Raw genomic sequence first — 18,097 nt, forward strand, 5'->3', positions numbered from 1 at the left:
CCGTGGGCTTGCCCTAAACTTAAGCGGGCTCTGCTCCCAGCACCCAGAATAGCAGCAGGTGGTGCCCGATATGGGCCCAGAGTCCTCAGGAGTCATTTGGACGGTGTTTTGTACATGGCGCAGGGCCATTTTGTGATAGCTATCGGCTGACCTTGGAGCTAGGCTGCCTGGATTCAGCTTCTGGCTCAGATATTCAGTCATTGTGTGACCCTGTGCACAAGAAGCCCTTACCCTTGGTGATGCAGGCATTTTGTTGACTGTTAATATGTATGTAGACATTTTCTAGCCTGAGGATTTTTTGCTGTTCTTAGACTCTCTAGAGGTCTGTTGCCTTCAAAAAGCTTATGGGCTGAGTAGGATTTCAGGGATAGCCTAAGGTAGATGATCAGCCTAGAACAGATGATCAATCTCTTTCCTTCAGTGGCTGGGGAGGATAATGGTGCTGGGGGTGGAACCCAGGGCCTTATGTATGCTAACACTCTACCACTGAGCCATACCTCGGTCCTGTTGTATCCATATTTCCCCATGATAAATTCCTACTAACCAAAAGCCGAGTGAGTATAAATTTGTCAGTTTAAGGCAATTACTTTCATATTATTGAAAAAAATACCTCTGGGGCTAGGGATGGAAAAAGTGATACAGTGTATGTTTAGCATTCACATGGCCATGGATTCATTCCCTGTCAACACACACTCTCACACCACACATACACACACACACACACACACACACACACACACACACACATACACACACACACACACATAGACACACACAGTTACACACAGACACACATAGATACACACACAGACACACACATAGATACACACATACACACACACAGACACACACATAGACACAGACCCACACACACACAGACACACAGAGACAGACAGACACAGATGCACAGACACACAGGCAGACACAGACAGACAGACAAGACACACACACAGGCACACATAGACACACAAATAGACACACACACAACACACACATAGACACACATACAGACAACAGACACAGACACACACACACTCACACACAGACACACATAGATACACACACATAGACACAGACACACACACAGACAGATGCACAGACACACAGACAGACAAGACACACACACACATACACCCCTCTTTGTATTAAACTTAAGGGGTTCCCTCTGGAAAATTAGGGACAATAGGCAGACAGCAGCAGTGTGACTCCAGTGTGTGTGTGTGTGGGGGGGCACGGGTAGTGGCGGCCATTTCTACGGGGATGATCTATTTCAATGGCCTTCTCTGCCCCCGCCCGCCTTGCTGGCCCGCTGCAGGGATGCGTATCCCACGTGTGAGGTGGTGGATGTCCAGCTGTGCTACAGCGTGGCTAAGCTGATGTACCTGTGCAGAGAGAGGTAAGGGAGGTGGGTGCCTGAGTCCAGCCGCAGCTTTCCCGCCCCTTGCCCCGAGATGCCCACCTGCGTCCTTGCTGGGACCCTTCAGCTGGCAAGGGGGAGGGTTGGCCTGCCCCTTTCTGGATCTCAAAGCTAAACTCCTAACCCTGCTGGTGACTAATTGTTGGCTGTGGCGTGGCACCAGGATGGTGAATCTGAGTTTGTGCCTCCCTCCTACCTTACAGGAAGAAGGCAGAGAAGAGCCTTGCCTATTACACAAGCCTGCAGGCCAAGACCGGCCGACCGACCCTCATCAACCCCAAGACTTGTGGCCAGTTCTGCTGCTGTGAAGTGCAGGGCTGCGAGCGGGTGAGACATTGCCACCTACCTGCCTGGAGCAGGGGACAGGCATGGGGACCCAGGTCACATCACCCAGGGACTGTGTCTTCTGGCAGGAAGACGCTATCTCTTACTACACCCGAATGAATGACAGACTGCTGGAGAGGATTACAGCCGAGGAGTCCCGGGTCCAGGACCAGCCCCTAGGAATGGCCTTTGTCACCTTCCGTGAGAAGTCCATGGCTACTTTGTGAGTATGCTCACGCGTGTCTCTTGTGTAGAGGCACGCTGCCCTCCCCTCTCAGGGGATTTCCCATCTCTGTTTGAGTGACAGCTGGTAGGGCTGGGTCCTTGCTGACCCCTGCCAGGCTGATGTGACCAGCCCCACTGTTGAGTGTCCCCCCCCCCAGCTGCTCCAGCCCTGCAGTCCACACCGATGTTTGTGTGCAGCACTCTGCCAGGTGGATTGGAACTCAGGACCCAGGGCCCTGCTCTGTCTGTCGACAAATGGACAGCTGGGGGGACACTGTGGAGCACTCTGGGCGTCCGTAGCTACAGGATCCTGGAGCTGCGAGCTTCTGAAGTTCTCTCGGGCCCGGGACCTTCCTGTCACCTCACCTTAGAGCACAGAGTGTGTGCGGGGTGCAGAAAGGATGCCAGGCCTGCAGTGGTTCATGTGCCTCAGGCGTGGTGGCTCTGGGGATGGTCTCTGGGGTGTCACCAAGGGCTCTGGCCTCAGACCGTGGGAAGAGGAGAGGTACTCGGAAGTAGCCAAAGCAGAGAGAAGCCTGAGATGGTGAGGGTGGGCCACGAGTCCTAGGAGGGAACTTCAAGTGTGTAATGTGACCTGATGCCATTCCTGGCCTGGCACAGAGTCAGCTTTATGCTCCAGGGTTACAAGGGGGCCTAGAGCGTGGCCCCTGGGAAGCGTGCTCTGGTAGGGCCACGCAAACAACACAGAAGCAGGCCAGACATCTGGGGATGCTAAAACCTACTGTGCTGGGCCTTGCAGGGCCATGATGAGGATGAATCAAAACCTTCTGCAGCGTGGCAGGCATGGCATTTCTTTTTGACTGTTTGAGATGGGGTCTTAAACAGTTCAGATTGGCTTGGAATTCATTACGTGGCCTAAGCTGGCCTTGTCTACTGTCTTAGTTAGGGTTTCTATTGCTGTGAAGAGACACCATGACCATAGCAACTCTTATAAAGGAAAGCCTATAATTAGGGCTGGCTTACAGTTTCAGAGGTTTAGTCCATTATCATCGTGGTGGGACATGGCAGCATGCAGGCAGACATGGTGCTGGAGAAGGAGCTGAGAGTTTTACATCTGTGATCCACAGGCAGCAGGAAGTGACAGTGAACCACACTAGGCCTGGCTTCAGCTTCTGAGACCTCAAAGCTAACTAACCCCCTAGTGATGCACTTCTTCAACAAAGCCACACCCACTTCAAGAAGGCCACACCTCCTAATAGTGCCACTCCCTATGGACCTCTGGGGACCATTTTTATTCAGACCACCACATTTACTCATGGTCCTCCTGCCTCAGCCTCTCCAGTGCTGGGACCACAGGTGTGCAGCCCAGCATGCTTGGGTCTTTCCTGGCACTAATTGATGGTGACAATATGGCAGGCATTCTGTGCTCGAACCCTCATTCTGTCTGCAGTTGTTGCCGTGGAGTACGTGACACACGGGTGAACCGCACCGTAATAGCCTCTGCATCTCTTGACAGCATCCTGAAAGACTTTAATGCCTGCAAGTGCCAGGGCCTTAGGTGTAAAGGTGAACCCCAGCCATCCTCCTATAGCAAAGAGCTCTGTGTCTCCAAGTGGATTGTCACCTTTGCCTCGTACCCTGAGGACGTCTGCTGGTGAGTTCCCAGACTGGGAAGGGTGGGAGAGAGAGACCTGGCTTCCTGCAGGGGTTACGGGGTGGAGAGATGGGGGATTGAGGGTGGGGGTGGGGGCTCCCTGCTTACCTGGAGCATAGATGTGGCCTGGCTTTTTTTTTTCCCTCCTTAAACAAATATTTATATATTGCCATGTGGTGGTGGTGGTGGTGGTGGTGGTGGTGGTGGTGGTGGTGGTGGTGGTGGTAGTGGTGGCACACATCTTTAATCCTAGCACTCAGGAGGCAGAGGCAGGCGGATCTCTGTGAGTTCAAGGCCAGACTGGTTTACAGAGTGAGATCCAGGGCAGCCAGGACTGTTACATAGAGAAACCCTATATAGAAAAACCAATAAATCAATCAATCAATAATTTATTGTTTTATTATTTTTTTGGTTGTTTTGAGATGGGGCTCTGGCTGTCCTGGAACTCACTGTGTATACCAGACTGGCCTTGAACTCAGAGAGACCCTCTTGTCTCTGATATTAAAGGTATGCACCAGTATACCCAGCTCTTTAACAAATATTTAAACACCTACTGTATGTGTAAGCGAATTAAAGAGATTCTGTTAAAAGGGTACCAAGGATTTATTAAGATATAAAATGGAGAGAAAATGCACTCATGGATACAGAACAAAGTAAACGGCCACCATGGTCCTCTGTTCTGCCCGTGTGTGTGTGTGTGTGTGTGTGTGTGTGTGTGTGTGTGTGTGTGTATGTGTATGTGAATGGAACCAGCAGTCTGATCTCTGACCACCACAAGCACACGCTCTCTCTGCACTCTTCTCAGTTTTATTTTATTTTATTTATTTATTTTTTGTTTGTTTTTTGCAAGACAGGGTTTCTCTGTATAACTTTGGAGCCTGTCCTGGATCTCACTTTGCAGACCAGGCTGCACTCGAACTCACTAAGATTTGCCTGGCTCTGCCTCCTGAGTGCTGGGATTAAAGGCGTGCACCACCACCGCAGTCACATACCCAGAGAAAACCACGCCTCTATCAAGCCAGATACCCCAAGGTCATTGGCAGAGCAAATTCCCACAACATTATATGCTAGATACCATTCTATTTTCATTGGTTTTATTATTTTAGTTTTTATGTACAGGGGTATTTTGCCTGCATGTATGTCTGTGTACCACATCGTGCCCACAAAGACCAGGAGAGGGTGTCATAGTCTCTGGAACTAGAGTTATAGATGGTTGTAAGCCTCCATGTTGGTGCTGAGAATTGAACCTGGATCCCCTGGAGCAGACTGCACACTTAATCATTGAGCCATCTTCCAGTTCCCATGGCCTTGCATTTAATGGCCAGCTACCCAGGTCACGTGACATTTAGGACCCACACTGAGGCTGGAGGCACCCTACCTAACATGCTGCCCCCTAGGCAGGGCTTTCTCGGTTGCTGGGTGGAGTCAATCTTGGATGCACATACCCTTCGCTTTTGAGCTCAGCCTCTGACAAGATCTTTCCTCTGGGTCATAGAGCATCCCAGAATTGAGGCTGTTTTTGTGGGGTGAGGAGTCAGGTCCAGCTGTGCCTATGCCTCCTGCCTGCCTCCTTGCCCCTCAGCCCGTGCCCTCCCCGGAAAGAATGCACTGTTAGTTACACCGGGGTGCGGCACTCTGAGAAGCGCTAGGCTGGAGTTCTGCCTGGACAGTGTTTGGCGTCTGTGACGTCACTGGTCGTTCCCATCACTACCGACAGCTGGTTCCCTCCTAGCTCCAGGACCTGAAACTCGGCCTCCTTGTGGCTGAAGGCCAGAGCAGAGAACTTGCTTTGCTCTTGAGGTCCAGAGGAGCCTCAGCCAGAGTCCTAGCCTGGCCTCCCTAAAGTTGCCCTGCCGTGCCTCAGCCCTGGGCACCGCGGGCCTTGTGGATGGCCTGTGCCTGGGAGGTTAAGCCTCTCGGCTGGTGTTGCCCTCTGCAGGAAGAACCTCTCCATCCAGGGTGTCCGCTGGTGGCTGCAGTGGCTGGGAGTCAACTTCACTCTGTTTGTGGTGCTGTTTTTCCTGACCACGCCCTCCATCATCCTGTCTACCATGGACAAGTTCAACGTCACCAAACCCATCCATGCGCTGAATGTGAGTGGTCAATATGCAGGAAGGAGGTGGTGGGGAGCAGTGAGACCTGGACATGGAGCTTGAAGGTTTGAAACAGGGGGGCATGTGACTCAGCTCCTGTGTGTGTGTGTGTGTGTGTGTGTGTGCGCGCGCGTGCGTGTGCGTGTGCGTGCGTGCGTGCGTGCGTGCGTGTGTGTGTGTGTGTGTGTGTGTGTAAGCCAGAGTAAGCCAGAGAAGGATGTTGGTTATCCTGCTTTATTACTTTGAGACAATCACTTATTGATCCTGGCACGAGTCTGGCAGCTAGAAGGCCCAGCGATCTTCCTGGCTCCACCACTTACAGTGCCGTGGGCAGAGGTGTGTGCAAGCCTGGCTTTTCACACAGACTGCTGGGGATTTGAACTCAGATCCTCAGCCTTGCACAGCAAATAGTCTTACCCAGTGGAGCCTTTCTAGCCCGTCTTTGCCCTTTTAAGCTTTAAGCAGGCATGGTGATGTTTATTATAGAGCCTTTATAGCAATGCAATTATAGTCACTTAATGGAATCATTCTAATGCTCAGCAGGGAAGACCTTCTGAGTTGAATGAAGTCTGTTTAGTCTGAAGGAAATGGGAAACATTTATGAAAAACTGCATAGTTATTTTGGTAAGCTTATAACAAAAACAGAATATACAGCTTGGCATGATGGCTCATACCTTTAATCCTAGCACTTGGGAGGGAGAGGAAGGAAGATTAATATAAGTTCAAGGCCAGACTGGTCTACTGAGTGAGACCCTGTTTCAAAAACAGGCCCAGAGACATGTCTCATGGCTGAGAGCACTTGCTGCCTTTCTAGAGGACACGGGTTCTGTTCCCAGAACCACACCAGGCAGCTTACAACTGCCTGTCACTCGGCCCTCCACATCAGCCTGAATGTGTTGTGCATAAACTCACACAGGCAAACATACATATAAAAATAAACAAGTCTTAAAAAAAAAGAACCCAACCAACCAATCAAACAAAACCCCCCAACACGCAATGTAGAATGCTTCTAAGCAATGTCTCCAGTGATGCTGATATATGAGGATGGAGAAGGGGCACAAGGCGTAAGGCACACGAAAGGAGCCTCTTTGGTTGGGGTGGCATTGTGAATGGCTTATTTTATGATTTAGTCCTGATTATCTTGCTTTAAAGCATTTTTGCTGTAGGCAATGAATGGTTTTCAAAACACCTCAGATAATCAGGCATGATGGATACCCAAGAGACTAAGATAGGTTGTATGCCGGATGTGGTAGTGCACATCTGTAATTCCAGAGCTTGGGAGAGGCCTTGGCACCCTGGTCTTGGCTTTTCCGTCACTAGCTGGTGAATCCTGAGTCTGAGTTTTTCATCCACTAGCTGGAATTGGTCACCTGTCATGTTATACCTATGATAGATAGAAGGAGCGCTGATCTGACTCCAAAGGTATTAAAAAACACCTCAGTATACACGAATGGTTTCCTTTAGACTGACAGCAGGTAAAATTCATTCTCTTGCCGATCTTTTGATGCAGGGCCAAGACCTGTTTTCTGAGAAATTTCTGCTGGTTAGAGTTCCCCTTTGTCTGTCTTCTAGAAACTACATTCTTGTTTAATCAGTTCTGATCCTAGTTTGGATTTCTCTAAGTAAGAATTTGAATTGTGGGTGTAGCTCAGTGGCATAACAAGAAAGCAGGCACAGAGCCCCTCATCCTCTCCCAAGTACCCCAAATAGATGAATACATGAAGTAAAGCAACCCTTTAAACACATGTGCATGCCTGGTGCTTGTGGAAGCCAGAAAAGGGTGTTGGATCCCACTAGAACTAAAGTTATAGATGGTTGTGAGCCACCATCTGGGTCCCGGGGAATTGAACCCATGTCCTCTGGAAGAGTAGCCAGTGTTCTTAACCACTGAGCCATCTCTCCAGCCCCTAACTTACTCTTACGTAATTCAACAACGTATTTTCAGAAACTGACCTTAATAAGTCCTTTCAACATGTTCAACTTAAGCTTTTGAATTTTTATGTATTTATTCTGAGGTCCTGGGAACTCACACAGACTAGGCAAACACTGGATACCGAGACACACCTCTAGATATCCCAGCTTAGTTTTCAAAGGGAATTTCCTCCTGTTTTTATGTTCCTGTAATCAGTGAAAATACATTCTCTAATGACAATAAGCTAGTCCAACCAGTATAAACAGGATTAGGAGCAGATACCATGAGGCTGTGGCAAGCTGCAGCTGGACAGTGGGGGCTGACGGGCAGACAGGCCGGCTGGAGAGGAGCCCTGGCCTCCAAGCTGCAGCCGTCAGCTCTCCGCTGGGGATGGAGAAGCTGGTCTCACCTGCCCATCATTGCAGTGGTCACGCCTTTCTGTAAAGGTCTGGGTAATCATGCAGTACAGTACTGTCTATTTGCCAGTGTTTGAGGACTGCCCACCCGTTACCCAACACAGTTTGGGTGTTGGAGGATGGCTAGGAGCACTTTGAGCTACCAGGTCCCCAGGGACCCCCAGTCCTCACTTGACCTGACGTGGTGGCCCTTGTTTTTTCAGAACCCTGTCATCAGCCAGTTTTTCCCCACGCTCCTGCTGTGGTCCTTCTCGGCGCTGCTCCCATCCATTGTCTACTATTCCACACTGCTGGAGTCTCACTGGACGAGGTGAGCAGAGCCTGAGACTGTTCTGGGGTGGATGCCTCTTACCCCACCCAGGGCAGCAGGCCCATCACTGGATCTTTCTCGACAACGTATAAACTTGTCTCTGTCCCCTGCAGGTCGGGGGAAAACCGGATCATGGTGTCAAAGGTCTATATATTCTTGATCTTCATGGTGCTGATCCTGCCCTCCCTCGGCCTGACTAGGTACACCCGCCCCCTGGGCAGCCCCCGTCAGAAGCAGGACCCAGTTCTTGCCATCTATTCTGGAACTATGGTAGTCCTGAAAAACAAAGAGATTGTGAGCAAAACTTACATAGGACTTCCCTTGTAGGGAGGGTCTATTCCTAGCTGTGTTCTTCTTGTGGAAGGAAGTGCCTGTTAAAACATGTGTGGTGAGTCACATGTAAGGGGCAGCGCAGGAAACCAATGTCTTAAGATTGGGGCTGCTTTGAGAGGGGAAGAAAATGAAAGTGTGTCGTAACTACATGGATCATGACGAAGAAAACCGGAGGGCAGAGCTCTCTCGACTGGTGTGAGTGAGACCCTGGGTTTCCTCTCCAGTGTTGAAACAAACAAACAAACAAACACACACACACACACACACACACACACACACACACACACACACACACACACAAACACCTCCCCCCCCCCCAATCCAAATGAATAAGAAACTCATGGAATTCATCTGCTTTCCAGCCTGGATTTCTTCTTCCGGTGGCTCTTTGACAAAACTTCCTCAGAGGGCTCCATCCGGTTGGAGTAAGTATCGGCTCAGTCGCCGCCATCCAGAGTGCAGCTCTAAAGAGCTCTGTCGGGGAGGGCGCTGCAGTGTGGTGTTAGGCTCCCGGACAGGCATCCTCCCCTGGAAATAACAGGCCTGGCAATCACACCGGCCCCCCCTGCATTCCTGGAACGTGCTGTGGGAGCCGACCTACTTTGTGTATGCATGCAGAAATGTGGTTGTCATTTAGGCCAAGGCTCAATTAGTGGCCAGCCACTTCCCTTGTTTGAGACTTATTTACAGACCACAGAGCCGCTGGGAGAAGGGGCAGCTGGGTTTTAGTGATGCCCCAGTCAGGGAAGGATACTAATTAAATGTAGTGACTGTGCAGCCTGTGGATTGTTTTGTCAGGAGAATGGAGTTCAGTTTGGGGCTGGTTATGTGTCCTCGTTACTACTGTAAGCCTATGGTCCACTCCCCTGATTTTGACAGCTGTTATTTAAAAATGGCTTCTATGCTAAATGCTTATGAGTCCTTTTCTTATTCAACCCTCACAAGAAGCTATGAGCGGGTGCTGAAGAGACAGTTTCGTGTGTAAAGTGCTTGTAGTCCAGGTACTAGGACACGGACAGGAGGATTCCAGGAGCTTATTGGCCATCTCCAGTCAGTGGGTGGGCTCTAGTTTCAGTGAGAGAGAGAGAGAGAGAGAGAGACAGGGTCTAAAAAAATAAGGTGGAGAGCCATAGAGGAAGATATCTCATGTACACACATACATTCCCCTACCACCTCCACACCCACGAGAGAGAGAGAGAGAGAGAGAGAGAGAGAGAGAGAGAGAGAGAGAGAGAGAGAGAGAGAGAGAGAGGTGGGGGGGGGGCGGGAGGGAAAGGGAGGTGAGAGGGATATGGATAGGGAGAGGGAGAAAGCTGTGAGGTAGATGTTATTCCTGTCTCCATTTTACAGACAATGGGGGTCAGAGATATTGAGTAAATCACACAAGGCTGTCTGGCTAGTTATTCAGCCTATTTCACCATACTTGGGGGCTTTCAATAGCCCCAAAGGCTCTAGATTGATTGGGAATGGTTGTGGGGAGGCTGACCCGAAAGGATGGGGCAGTTGTTCTTGCTGAGTTGACTGGTGACTCAGGAGCCGAGCGCTCTAGATAGACAAATACCTACCCAACTAGCTCTTGCCTTGACGGCCAGTGACTTCTGACTACCAAACCCAGCGGCCTGCTCTCTTCCTATTCTCTGTGACCTATGAGTCATACCTGACATATTGGCGGAGGCTCTTCCCGGAGTCAGTGTTCTCTCGTGACTCTGAACTCTGCTCCTGGGCTCCCTGTCCACAGCATCTCCTTTGCAACCTCTGTGGACTTCCTGCCAAGCTAGGCATTGGCTGCCTGCGGGCTCTGTCCTAGCCCTCCTCATCCGGACTCAGGCTTAGTTGCTATTTAACTGCTGAATTAAAATCTTTGCACACAGGGGCTAAAGGTATGGCTCACTGGGCTTCATCCAGCACCAAGAAGTTAAAGAAAAAATTAGATTCCACGGTATCCACACTGTTACGTCAGAGTCTTCTGTCTCCTTCCTCAGCCTCAGAGGGAGCCTCCGCTGGGCACTGGGGACCTTGCCTGCCCTAACCTACATCTGTTGTGCCCCCAGTTTTCCTCCTAACTCTCAAGTTGGTCTAGAAAAAGCCTCAGAGCTCCTCATGCCTTTCTCCTTCCTCCAACTCTGTATCCGGTCTGTCAGCAGATCCCCCGTTCCGTCTCCAAGAAAGATGTAGCATCAGACCCTGCCTCCTGATGGCCACCAGCACCTCCTCCAGGGCACCCCACAGCTGTGATAGTGTCCCCCAAACTCCCCCAAACTGTAGGATCCTTTCAGCCTCCTCACGGTCTGCCTCCCCCCCCCCCCCAACCCCGGCCTGTTTTCCAGGCCCACCTCCCCTCATACTGTTCTGGTGATGCCAAGTCCACAACTCTTCATCAATGGCATTATCCGGGGTCGCTTGGTGTCCAGGTGACCTGCTTCCTCAGTGGCCTTTATGATCAGCCCTCTAAGCTCATTCCCACCCAGCCAGACAGCCCCTCACTGCCTGTCATATAGTGTATGGCTGTGTTTGTTTGGGTTCCCAGAGAGTGTGCAAATGCAAAGGCCGCAGAGTCTGGGCCTTGGTTTGCTTTTTGTTTCGTTTTTTGTTGTTGTTGTTGAGATGAGACAGGTTTTCTCTGTAGCCTTGGCTGTCCTGGTACCTGGAACTTGCTCCATAAACCAGGCTGACCTTGAACTCACAGAGATCTGCCTGCCTCTGTCTCCCAAGTGCTGGGATTTTTGTTTGTTTGTTTTATTTTATTTTAAATTTTGAGGAAAGGTCTTGCTGTGTAGCTAGGAGGGTCTGGAATCATGATCCTCCTGCCTCTGCTGTCTCAGTGATGGGATTACAAGCATCATGGCTTGATTTTATTCTTAGCTTTCAGCATAGTAACTGCCACACAGATTGTCTCCACAAGTGTGTGCTGAATGAGGGAAGCAGGAAAAGTCCTCCCAGAGGTTCCCCCTTCTCCTTCCAGCTGGAAGGAAGCGCTGGGTTCCCAGCTCACAGGCCTGTGTCACTTTCTAGGTGCGTCTTCCTGCCAGACCAAGGTGCCTTCTTTGTGAACTACGTCATCGCCTCAGCCTTCATCGGCAGTGGCATGGAGCTGCTGCGGCTGCCCGGCCTCATCCTCTATACCTTCCGCATGATCATGGCCAAGACGGCCGCTGACCGCAGGAATGTTAAGCAGGTACTGCCTCGGATCCTCCTCAGTGCTCCCCGCCTGCGAGCCTCTCAGCTCTCTGGAATAAGTGCTGGGCCCAGTGACAAGAGCTGTTCAAGTCCAGGCCCAGGATCGCCTGTGCCTAGAACCTCTTTGGATCATGGCAAGTCTTTCTCTAGCTTCCATGCTGAATCATGGGCTGGAAGAAAGAGCTTGGGATTTTTTTTTTGGTCCAACTCGTCTGGCCACACACTGTATTACTTTTCTCATCCCCCCTTACAAAGTGCCTGACCGAGCAACTTCAGGAAGGAAGGATTTATTTTGGCCTCCAGTTTGAGGATACAGTCCATGGTGGTAGGAAGGAGTGGTGTGAGAATGTTTGTACCTGTGGGGTGGGAGTCTGAGACAGCCGCTCACGTTAGATCCTGTTAGGAAGCAGAGAGAGACCAGTGCTGGCGCTCAGCTTGCTGTCTCTTTCCCCTCTTTGCCCTCTTTCATTCAGTGGGGGACCGTAGCGCACAAAATGATGCCACACACCTTGGGTGGGCGTGGTCTTCTCGGTTAAACCTCCCTAGAAGTACTTACATAGAGAGCTGTGTCTCCTAGGTGATTCTGAATCCAGTCAAGTGGACATTTGAGGTTAATCATTGCACACCAAATACACAGCTAAAACCTACACATTCAATGGTTTAAACACCTGCTTAGCAAGAGAGAGATCTATGCCACCCATAGATCCCCTTGGGGGGGGGGTCTCTGTTTGGACTGATTCTTAGGAGCACCTCCGATGTCAAAGCTGTTTTCAGGCTATGGCACGTCTCCAGACCTCCTAAGTTGGATGGTGTGGGGGTTGCGGTTTCCCTGTGCCCTGGTGAGAAGAAGTAGGAGGCCAGCTGTCCTCTGTATTTTGGGATGGGCACCACTGATCTCATTTCAGGCCACCTGAACTAGGGTTGAGCTGATGACAGGGAGAATGCCCAGTCTGTGTGAAATCTCCGGATGGTGTATACTCCAGCTTGTATCTGTCCCAGGAGCTCATAGCCCTGGTGGACGGACACAATTCCAAGGGAACCCTGTGAGAACACACACACCATGCCTTGGAAGACCTGGCTGGAGAAGAGAAAGCCAAGGCTTGCAGAAGCACTCCTGACTATTTGTCCTTGCCAATCCCGTTGGACACCTCCCATCCCCCATGCTTGGAGTATATGGAAGGATGTTTCGGGGGCAGAACCAGGCTGAGAGCTCCTCAACCCTTTCTTCCCCTAGAACCAGGCCTTTGAATACGAGTTCGGAGCCATGTATGCGTGGACGTTGTGTGTCTTCACTGTCATCATGGCTTACAGCATCACTTGTCCCATTATCGTGCCATTTGGTAAGTGGCCCTGGCATCAGTCTCAGGGTTTGTGGACATCTGACTCTTTCATACCTGCTTGAGATGGCTACCGCTGGGTCATAGTGGATTCCCTGGCAGAGTGACTTGGAGTGACTGGAACCACAGCCTGTGACACAAAGTTTCATTTCCTTTCTAAATGATTGCGTCTGCTGGCCTCTCTCATCATGTCTGGTGTGAGTTTCTATTCTGGCCCACAGTGGTATCCTGTTTGATTTGTAAATGTATGCGTATGTATGTGTGCATGGGTGAGTATGGGTGTCCATGCACTTGGTATATAGGCCAAAATAGATATTGGATATCTTTTCTTTTCTTTCTCCTTCCTTCCTTCCTTCCTTCCTTCCTTCCTTCCTTCCTTCCTTCCTTCCTTCCTTCCTTCCTTCCTTCCTTCCTTCCTTCCTTCCTTCCTTCCATTTTCAAAGAGAAGTTCTCATTTTGTAGCCTTGGTTGGCCTAGAACTTACTATGTAGACTCGATTGGCCTCAGACTCCCAAAGATCTGCCCCCCCCCCCATGCCTCTGCCTCCTGTCCTGGGACTATGTGTCACTGTGCCTACCCTTGGATACTTTTCTCTATTACTTTCTACTGTGTTTTTTGGGACGGTCTCTGTGTAAACATAGAGCTCTCTCTAACTGGCTAGACTAGCTGTCTCTGGGGACCTACCTATCTCCACTTCCTCCCTTAGGGCAGTGGTTCCAGACGTGTCTCCCCCATGCCTGGCGTTTACATCTGTGCTGGGTCTGATCTCAGGACCTCAGGCTTGCAGCAGGCACCTTCAGGGACTGAGCAATCTCCCAGTCATGATTTTTATTATCATTATTTTTATCATCATCATCATCATCATCATCATCATCATCATCATGTAGCTCATATATTTTATAGAGACAAAGGCTTGCTATGTTGTAGCACAGATCAGCTTCAAACTCAGGACCCTCTGCGTCAGCCTCCCAAACACTGGGGTTACAGCTGTGCTGCCATGACTGGCTCTTTTTAATATAATTTAATTATTTAACTAATTAAGGGCTGGAGAGATGGCTCAGTGGTTAAGAGCACATATTGCTCTTGCGGAGGATCTGAGTTTGGTTCCCAGCACCCACATCAGGCAGCTCACAACTGCCTGAAAACTCCGGCCTCACAGAACTGACCTCTCTCACCCCCTTGGTCACATACACAAACATACGTAGTCACATAAATAGATAATAAGATTAAAATAATTCTTTCTTTCTTTTTTTTCTTTTCTTTTTTTTTTTCTTTTCTTTTTTTTTTTTTTTTTTTTTTTTTGGTTTTTCGAGACAGGGTTTCTCTGTGTAGCTTTGCGCCTTTCCTGGAGCTCACTTGGTAGCCCAGGATGGCCTCGAACTCACAGAGATCCGCCTGGCCCGCCTGGCTCTGCCTCCCGAGTGCTGGGATTAAAGGCGTGCGCCACCACCGCCCGGCTATTTATTTCTTGAGACTGGGTCTCACTATGTAGCTCTGGCTGTCCTGGAACTCACTATGTAGACCAGGCGGGTCTCGAACTCACAGAGATGCATCTGCCTTTGCCTCCCATGTGCTGGGATTTTGGCCCAGCAGGCTCTCTGGCTCACAGCCCCTCTTTTCAGGCCTCATCTACATCCTGCTCAAGCATCTGGTGGATCGGCACAACCTGTACTTCGCTTACCTCCCGGCCAAGCTGGAGAAGAGGATCCACTTTGCCGCTGTGAACCAGGCCTTGGCTGCTCCCATCCTCTGCCTCTTCTGGCTTTTCTTTTTCTCCTTCCTTCGCCTGGGTAAGGGGCATTCTGTGCTGTGCCCAGTGCCAGGGCCCTCGTTTTCCCACATGCCCACCCTCCAGCTGGGCCACTAACTGCTTTCACAGAGTACCAGTGTGGATGCTCCTGGGTGAGGGCTGGTTGGTATGGTGTTGACAACCTGGCTACTGAGCTAGGTTAGGTGTGACAGAGCTCTAGAAATCCCCACGGAGAAGACAGTTCCCGTACCAGTTCTGGGGGGACTGATTCAGAGGACATGAAACTCTCCAGTCACCCCCAGAGAGCCCTTATCCTGACTAGCCCCGGGCTCCAGAGGCTGGGGGGGTGTGAATCTGTCCCAGCAATCTCACTGTCAATGACCGCTTACTTGGTGTCCCGGTGTCCAAAATCTGACTAGGGATGATTCCAGCCATCACGTGGCTCCTATACCCTGTGTGCTCTTGGCTCTGAGGACACCATTCTGGATGTTGTGGAGGCTAGGGAGAAGTCACCCACAGTTTGAGCACCAGGCCTGGCCCCTTCCTCAACAGAGCAAGCAAGATAGGAAGTGCCCTGCCTCAAGGCTGCGCCTGTGTCCCCAGGTCTGAAGGCTCCCGCCACCCTGTTCACCTTCGTGGTGGTGCTGCTCACCATTCTGGCCTGCCTGCTCTACACCTGCTTTGGATGCTTCAAGCACCTGAGCCCCTGGAACTACAAGGTAGCCGGCTGTCTACCGGGCCTCGGCTCCCTCTTCTTCCTCCCTCCCCACGTGACCGCAGCAGCACCAGCCTCCTGCAGCTTTTCTTTGGAAGTGGGGGTGTGATGATGTGGCTTTCCCTCCCCTTTTCCGGGCCCCTGTCCCCCTCCCTCAGTGGAGCTGAGCTGGGAGCCTGGTGCCGGCTGGCTCCATTATTCTGCTGGTTACAAGCCTGTTTGTTTGGGGGACCTTAGAGAGACTGGGTCTGTCCCTCACTGTGTCTCTGCTGTTGTCCACAGACAGAAGAGTCAGCAAGTGACAGAGGAAGCGAAGCAGAGGCCCACGTGCCCTCATCATTCACAGTAAGCATCTGCGTTTCCACGCGGTAGCTGCCCTTTGTCACTCCGGTTGTAAGGTCCCAGCCAGAGAATCCCCAGGAGCGTGCTGGAGTAGTTCTAGCTGAACACAAAGCCCAGGTCAGTTGGCAGGCTGGTTTTGAGTCAATGTCAGTTGAAAGGACTCCCTAGTCAGTCAGGATGCTGCACCTGCACACCAGAAGCCGCCTTGGCCACTGAGGCTTACTCCGCCGGATAGATTCCCATCTTTCTCTGGACCACAGTGCCCCGCCCACTTGCCCTCACTCAGCCCTGCCCCCTGGAGAGTTGGGCCTTTAGTGCGGCTGTATCCCGAGGTCCTGTGGTTGGATGCAGCTTTGTCAGGTTATTCAAGTGTCTGTGTGAGGTCCCCTGACAGGTACGGGAGACCGCAGACTTACGTCTTTTTGAGTTTGGCAAATGCATAGGGCACCTGTTCTAGAAGGGGGCGCCAGGTTGGAAAAGCCCCTTCTTCTTCTTCTTCCTGCCTCTGCCCTCCAGGGTGCTACCTCAGGGTGGAGTGTGGCCCTTGGGCCCCAGGTGGTAGGGTGGTGGCTGCTGGCCATCTTAGTGGCTGTGAGGCTAGGACACTGGCTAGCCTCGTCAGTCTTAGTCTTTCCAGCAGCTACCTTCCTGGGGTAAAAGACTCCTCTTAAGGTCTGTCCTTGGACAAGCTCCTGATAAGTCGGTATTCAGGAGCATAATTACCCAGAGACACCTTTGGCCCTGCCAGCCAGCAAGCTGGCGATCCCTCATTTCCAGCCTGGGCCTGGGAGGATGCCTAGCTGTCAGACACATGTCTCCACAGACAGCCTGGTTCCCAAATAAACTGAGATGGTGACCCAGAGTACAGGAGCAGGAAGGAGTGTTTCCTCTGAGAACGAGAGGAAGTCACTTTGTTTCTTCACATGATCATGAGACCTGGGTTGGAAACTGCTTTCCATTTTGCTCTGGCTGCTGAGAAATGCTCAGTTGACTTATTTGGGATCCAGACGCTCCATGTGAATGCTATTTCTTGCTAATGTATCCACCCGTTGAGAGAAAGGGGTAGCGCAGGGCATGACCAGGACGTGGGACGTCAGACCTGCCACCATCTAAGATCTAACTCTTGAATTTGCCAACAGCCCTACGTGCCTCGGATTCTGAACGGCTTGGCCTCAGAGAGGACAGCCCTGTCCCCACAGCAGCAGCAGACCTATGGCGCCATCCGTAACATCAGTGGGACTCTTCCTGGGCAGCTTGTGGCTCAGAATCCCAGCGACAGTGTGGCCTGTGCCTACCAGGAATCCTGAGAGTGGGCAAGCTGCTGGTCTGGCAGGCTCTGGACACTCGGGAGGCCCGAGAGACAGAAGGGACTGGAACCCAGGCAGGCTCTTGAGTTCTTTCCTGTTTTAAAGCTCCTGTCTTGTGAGAAGAGGGAACCAGTGGGTCACGGGGGCTCGGGCCCTTGGCTGAGGGGATACGGTAGGGCTGCTGTCCCTTCGAGCCTTCTGTAGGCTGCTTTTCTGGTTCTAGTGTGGGGAGCACCTGCAGCCCCCCCTCGTGTGGTCACATGAGGATATGCACATTTATCCCCCCATCCACTCAGCGAGGGTACAGCTCTGTAGGGGGGGGATGATGTCCCCTAGTGGTTTGTAGCCAAGATCATGTGTTGGAATTTTGCCCTCAGGCTGATTGGAGTTGGAGACTATGGGTTGATGCGGAGTTGTGCCCAGGAAAGCCCTGGACACTGTTTAGCCTTCTGCAATGACCAGCAAGCCTGAGATGGAGCCCATGTGGGGTCCTAATGCTTCCTCAGCCCCTTCCAGGGACCAGTGGACAGCTGTAGGGACAAGGAAGTATCTTGTCCTTGCCTACAGCGGCAAGGCAGCAGGCTCCTGCCCACTGGCTAGATAGCCACCTCTGCACCTGCTGGGCCTCTGGGGTTTTGTATCATGTTGCCCAAGATTCCGTGACTGGGGTCACCCCGCAGTAGGCAGGGACACCGAGAACCATTAATAAAGTACCTGTTGGGCTGGGGGTAAGATCCCACCTCTCATGCGTCTTCCGGGTTAATGTGTGGCTGTTCATGTCCACGGAGGCTTCATCTAGCTTCTACCTGTTGTGTCTGCTCTGT

General features: G+C 51.3%; 1 protein-coding gene across 5 annotated transcripts in view; it reads left to right on the forward strand.

Annotated features, from left to right (window-relative positions):
* The window catches only part of Tmem63a (transmembrane protein 63A), a 36,942-nt gene extending 18,906 nt beyond the window's left edge, over positions 1 to 18,036 (forward strand). For 4 of the 5 annotated variants that reach the window (XM_076548093.1, XM_006974180.4, XM_015992990.3 and 1 more), the window contains exons 10-23: positions 1,316 to 1,396; positions 1,621 to 1,744; positions 1,831 to 1,964; positions 3,444 to 3,581; positions 5,521 to 5,674; positions 8,206 to 8,312; positions 8,426 to 8,512; positions 9,008 to 9,070; positions 11,658 to 11,820; positions 13,057 to 13,162; positions 14,782 to 14,949; positions 15,513 to 15,628; positions 15,907 to 15,969; positions 17,106 to 18,036. In XM_076548093.1, the coding sequence (XP_076404208.1) occupies positions 1,316 to 1,396; positions 1,621 to 1,744; positions 1,831 to 1,964; positions 3,444 to 3,581; positions 5,521 to 5,674; positions 8,206 to 8,312; positions 8,426 to 8,512; positions 9,008 to 9,070; positions 11,658 to 11,820; positions 13,057 to 13,162; positions 14,782 to 14,949; positions 15,513 to 15,628; positions 15,907 to 15,969; positions 17,106 to 17,273 (1,672 nt within the window). In that variant the 3' untranslated portion in view covers positions 17,274 to 18,036. Of the gene's footprint in view, positions 1 to 1,315; positions 1,397 to 1,620; positions 1,745 to 1,830; positions 1,965 to 3,443; positions 3,582 to 5,520; positions 5,675 to 8,205; positions 8,313 to 8,425; positions 8,513 to 9,007; positions 9,071 to 11,657; positions 11,821 to 13,056; positions 13,163 to 14,781; positions 14,950 to 15,461; positions 15,629 to 15,906; positions 15,970 to 17,105 lie in introns of those variants that run through there. The other variant, XM_076548095.1, reaches the window with a different exon arrangement.
* The last annotated feature ends 61 nt before the right edge of the window (positions 18,037 to 18,097 follow it).

Source organism: Peromyscus maniculatus, chromosome 11 (assembly GCF_049852395.1).
Source record: "Peromyscus maniculatus bairdii isolate BWxNUB_F1_BW_parent chromosome 11, HU_Pman_BW_mat_3.1, whole genome shotgun sequence".
Classification (NCBI taxonomy): domain Eukaryota; kingdom Metazoa; phylum Chordata; class Mammalia; order Rodentia; family Cricetidae; genus Peromyscus; species Peromyscus maniculatus.